This window comes from Parastagonospora nodorum, assembly GCF_000146915.1.
Source record: "Parastagonospora nodorum SN15 chromosome Unknown scaffold_8, whole genome shotgun sequence".
Classification (NCBI taxonomy): Eukaryota; Fungi; Ascomycota; class Dothideomycetes; order Pleosporales; family Phaeosphaeriaceae; genus Parastagonospora; species Parastagonospora nodorum.
The window spans coordinates 733,783-738,550 of NW_001884556.1; the positions used below are offsets into that span (position 1 = coordinate 733,783).

Genomic DNA, 4,768 nt, shown 5'->3' on the forward strand with positions numbered 1-4,768 from the left:
ACAGAACGGCCCGTTGGTCGATTAAGCATCCCAATGTACATCATATACATTGTACACGATGGAATCATCCTCAGGCACCCAGTACTGGCGATCTTCGAGTTGCTTTCGGACGCTCACCGTGGTCGAACATGGCGCTTCAAATCGCCGCCGCTTTCCTCGCTCTGAGCACACTTGCCCACTCCGCCCGTCAAGACTATGACGTGCACAAAATCATCGAAGCGTTCCGGCGTCCCCGGTCAGACCTGACGATTCTTTGTGCTCACAGAGGCCTGAGGTAACACCATCCTGAAACTCACTCTACTCAGTCTCTAAATGGTGGTGCAGATGGAACGGCACAACCGAAAACTCGCACGACGCCTACTTCCGCGCCTCGCAAGCCGGCATCGAATGCATAGAAACTGACATCCATATCTCACTCGACGGCCAGCTTCCTATGATCCACGACAAAGGTTTGGGCCGCGAGACAGATGTGGGTGAGTTTACCGGGCGCGCGGCTTATAATCCGTACACCGGGCAAGGCTACAACCCCGCCGTCGCAGATCTAAATTTCACTGGGTTCATCGAGCATTTACACCTGCGCGATGAGGCGGGGCGAGTTCATGAAGAAACAGTCCCCACGCTGCCGGACATGGTGCAGAATATCCACAAGAACGGAGCGAATGTTGTTCTTCAGCTCGATTTCAAGGATAAAGAAGCTGTCGAGCCTGCATACTGGGCGCTCAAGAATCTGACCAACGCCGCCGGCGTGCCCGCGAACGAATGGTGCATATATAAACTGCAAGCTGCGTGGTGGCAGACGCCTGAGGAGCTGGAGGCGCAGGCGTGGATGAGAGATGCGCTGGAGAATGGCGTGCGGATTCCGTATATCCCCGTTTACCAACCGGCGGATGAGGGCGCGTTTGATACGTTGGCGTCGCTGAAGGCGTTCATGAGCACGAATTATACGATTAGTGCGGAGATTGAATTGTACTCGAAGGATGGGCCGGGACAGGAATTGGTGGATTGGGTAAGTGCCAGTCAGAAAAAGGAGGAATGTGAATACACTTTCAGCACTTCTGGGATCTTGTGAGTTCACTCCCAGCTTCCGATGCGCGGTATATTACTGACGACATGTCCAGCTTCGCAGACGGCGACTTCACCGTGCCCATCTTCTCGCCGCTTACAACATCGTTCTACGACACCGGGAATTTCTCGTTACCAAAGGATATCCGCTTCAACAACTCCGCGTATGCTTTTCAAGATAGCTCGATGCCGAAACTCCTCGACGTGTTGGTGGGCAACAAATCCGCCGACGGGCGCGATCATCGCAGTGACTTTGACTGGCTACTGCGCCAGGGCTTCAATTGGATTATCACCGACAACGCGGATCTCTGGCACACGGATCTCGAGAAACAGGGAAAGAGAAATATGCTAGACCTACTTCAGGACGGCAAGACGTGGAAAGATGGACGGAAGAATGGGTGGTATAAAAGGTTCTTTGGATAATCGACTAGACAATATTGGCTGCGTAGAATTTGATCGTGTCCGCAATAGCGTTGTGGATATTGGCAACCGCGTCTTCACCCTCTTTAGTTTTCTCTGGTCCAACTCCTTGGTCGATTTTCAAGAGTGTTGCGGCGCTGAATGTGTCATGGTCGCTCAGTAGTAGGGTCAAACTTGCAATGACGACGGGGACGAGGCCGCCTTGCTTGAATGCGTCGACTTTGGCTTTCAAGTCTTGAGTGGATTTGGGTATGGATACATTGACTAGTAACCCAATTAGCTCTCGCTTTCAAGCGATGTACTGAGGTACTTACCGGTGTCTACGACGGCATCAATGACATCCCGACTATCCTCCACGGTGAATGGAGAAGCGGCAAGGGCGTGCCGAAACCCTGCGCGGTTTACTCTATGGATTTCTGCGACGCCGAGGAGGACGGGCGTGCCTTCGACTAGCGACGTTGGCAATGGTACGCCTTGGTACGAGTTTATCGTCGCATCGAGCGCAAGCACTGCGTTGTGGATGTTAATCACATCTTGTCTAACTGTCTGTCCAGTTGGTAGAATATCGCGTGGAAGCGATGCCGCGAGAGCGATGGAGGGTAGAATTACGAAACGTGAGAAGAGCATTGTGACTGAATTGTCGTATACAGATCTTCCAGTTACGAGGCACGTTCGCTGTATTTGTACATCTCGAGTGAGGCTAGTGCAGCCGAGGTGGTCTGGAGGATCTACAGATCTACGTGCCTAGTGCACATCTACCGGGACTTAAGTCGAATAGCGCATGGTATGAGGGGATTAGACGTGCTTAGCATCGGAGCTGAATGATTTTTGGGGATAGCTCTGGGGAAAGTACTTGGCACGTGGAAGCGACACGTTCTCGGCCTTACGTGCGGAGAATACTTCGCACTTTTGCGTTTGCTGATGCGGTCTGTCACCGTCGCTAACGGGAAGCGCCGCGAAAGATAAGAGGCACAACTTGACTACGAGTTCGCCAGCTTGCCCAACGCGTCCCCTTCCACCCTCAATCCCACCCAGCCGTCCTTTTTGAAGGCGCCGATGACCTCACTCTGGTAGAACTGCAAACTCGGTTCATTCCAAGTCAGACAGCTCCATTCCAATCTCTTTCCTCCAATTTTCTCGACCTCTTGCGCAAGTGCCTTGAGAATGGCTACTCCATAACCCTTCTTCCTATACGCCGGCTTAACGAAGAGATCCCTCGAGGTAATATTCCCAGGTACGCCGGTCCACGTGCTATAGTTGTAAAAGTACAAAGCCCATGCCTGCGATTGTGCCATCGGGATCGAGTAAGGAGAAGGGTCTTTGCGTAGCCCTTCTGAGAAAGGAAGACGTGGAGGGGTCATAGTGCGAGAGGGTGCGTGTGAGGAGCTCATTGGTGGCTTTGACGGAGGAGGAAGCTTTCTCGTAATCGGCGAGTTCTTGGATCAGACCGAGAATGGTCGGAACATCTACGTCTGCTGAGAAAGTGCGCTGGATCTAGCGTGGTGGTAGACATACCGTCTCGCGTTGCGTGGCGAATTTGAGCCCCGTTTGATGCCATTGTGTTAGTACAGGTATTGGAGTCGATGCAGGGTTTGTTTGAGAATGATTGACGTAGACCTTGGGCGGGAAGAACTCTTATGAGTCTCGAGATGTCGTCAAAGTGTGGGGAGGCGCGCCCTACAAATGTCGGGAGGCGGCAGAATTTCCAATCGGCGTTCGGAACAGACTTCACCGCCCGCGGAAGTTACCGTTCTCGTCAATAATGCCGGCGGCAAGGCGCTGTTTCTTCCAAGCTTCGAGCTGCATGCGCATTGGATTGTCTTCGGGCAGTTGTTCAGTGAAGAAGGGGAAGCGTATGTATTCGCCCTTTTCGTTGCGTGGCTGAATGTCGAGTCCGGGCTCAGCTTTAAGCACATGCGCTTTGGGAGCAGGTGGTAGCCTTCCTTTCGCATCGACGCCAGAGAACAGCGACGGGTCTGTTGCAGCTTCATATACTTCTGGTCGGATGGCGTGAATGGGCTGGCCCCAAACGGCAACCCATTGCTTGCGCTCTGCACTGTATTCAACCTTGCAGCACAGTTGGAGGATCCTCGAGTAGAGTCGGCGCATGAACTTGGGGGTAATGTTGTGCGGACGCCAGATGCCATTCGGTCTGTCTGACTTGCTCAGTTTGCTCAGACTCATTCCCTGCAAGACTGCATGCAAACTGTCATCATAATCCGTAGCCTCTGGCAGTGGTCGAACCGGCACTCTTCGCTTGACCAGACTGACCCTCTCAGACCCCTCCACCATGGCTTGCATCTTGTCCCATTCTTCGGTCGGCAATGGTGGCAGAAAGCGCGTCATGGTCTCGGCATACCATCGTCGGACGTTGTTGCGCGCTCGCACAATGGGCATGGGGACGCATCCAAATGTTGTGCATGGGCGTCTTCATCGATGGTCTCTTCAGTTCCCGATTTATGGAAATACCGCGCTGGTGCTGAGACTTGAGGACAGCTCGGAGCCGCGAATAGCGGTCGGATATGTTCATCACATACATGCCGTTGGCCTCCTTCGGCGCATCGAGGTACTGCAGATACTTTTTGTTGCTGTAGTACATTTTCTGCAGCGGTGTACGCTCTAGCAGATCAGATGGTTTGACCATTCTACCACCGTCCGTGATGGGGTCAGGCTTCAACACATCACCCAGAAGCGCATATTTCCGCCTCCCTATGCGGCCGTAGGCGAAGAACAGCACCTTCTGCAGACAGGGTATTTCGCCTTGGTTGGCACGGCGCAGGTAGTGCAAGCCTTTCTGGGCCTTTTTCTGCACTTTGGTGGTGCGCTCAGCGATGATGCTCAGCTGGCGGCGTTTGAAGCTGCGGTGGCGGTACTTTCCCACGGCCTCGATGTCCATTGAAGCCGTTGCATTTTCGCTGGGTTGGTACGCTCTGAAGCGGTTCAGGATGTATCGGGCGAAGTACTGGCGGGCGACGGCATCGGGCAGGTACGTGGCTTCGCGCAGGAGAGCACGCAGCAAATGGATCGACTTGGCCTGCGAGGATGCCGTTGGAGACATGAAACAGAGGTGCACGACACAGACACGGACGGGTGGTGGTGAGCGGACGGCGCACACAAAGAGTGTCTCGGTGTGATTGGCCTGTCTCTTGCCTGTGCTCAGCCGAACCGAGACGCGTGAACGCGAAGATCCACCCTCGACCACGACGGCCAGCGGCCCAATTCACCCCCCCGCGCTGCAGCTCTCGACCCACGCCCCCCCATCATCGTCCCCTTCCCTATCCACGGG

The 4,768-nt window shown here is 54.1% G+C and overlaps 4 protein-coding genes across 4 annotated transcripts; 1 reads left to right on the forward strand and 3 right to left on the reverse strand.

Annotated features, from left to right (window-relative positions):
- Positions 1 to 128: 128 nt before the first annotated feature.
- Positions 129 to 1,485, forward strand: SNOG_05803 (hypothetical protein; the record flags this gene model as incomplete). Its single annotated transcript, XM_001796146.1, has 3 exons — positions 129 to 235; positions 325 to 1,006; positions 1,051 to 1,485. The coding sequence occupies 3 exons, from the start codon at positions 129 to 131 to the stop codon at positions 1,483 to 1,485; spliced, it is 1,224 nt and encodes a 407-aa protein (XP_001796198.1).
- Positions 1,486 to 1,489: 4 nt separating this feature from the next.
- SNOG_05804 (hypothetical protein) lies at positions 1,490 to 2,109 on the reverse strand (the record flags this gene model as incomplete). Its single annotated transcript, XM_001796147.1, has 2 exons — positions 1,490 to 1,746; positions 1,797 to 2,109. The coding sequence occupies 2 exons, from the start codon at positions 2,107 to 2,109 to the stop codon at positions 1,490 to 1,492; spliced, it is 570 nt and encodes a 189-aa protein (XP_001796199.1).
- Positions 2,110 to 2,462: 353 nt separating this feature from the next.
- SNOG_05805 (hypothetical protein) lies at positions 2,463 to 3,040 on the reverse strand (the record flags this gene model as incomplete). The annotated part of the gene is made up of 3 exons (XM_001796148.1): positions 2,463 to 2,733; positions 2,831 to 2,948; positions 2,998 to 3,040. The coding sequence occupies 3 exons, from the start codon at positions 3,038 to 3,040 to the stop codon at positions 2,463 to 2,465; spliced, it is 432 nt and encodes a 143-aa protein (XP_001796200.1).
- Positions 3,041 to 3,210: 170 nt separating this feature from the next.
- SNOG_05806 (hypothetical protein) lies at positions 3,211 to 4,540 on the reverse strand (the record flags this gene model as incomplete). Its single annotated transcript, XM_001796149.1, has 2 exons — positions 3,211 to 3,910; positions 4,020 to 4,540. 2 exons carry the CDS (start codon positions 4,538 to 4,540, stop codon positions 3,211 to 3,213), a joined length of 1,221 nt encoding a protein of 406 aa, XP_001796201.1.
- Between the last annotated feature and the right edge of the window lie 228 nt (positions 4,541 to 4,768).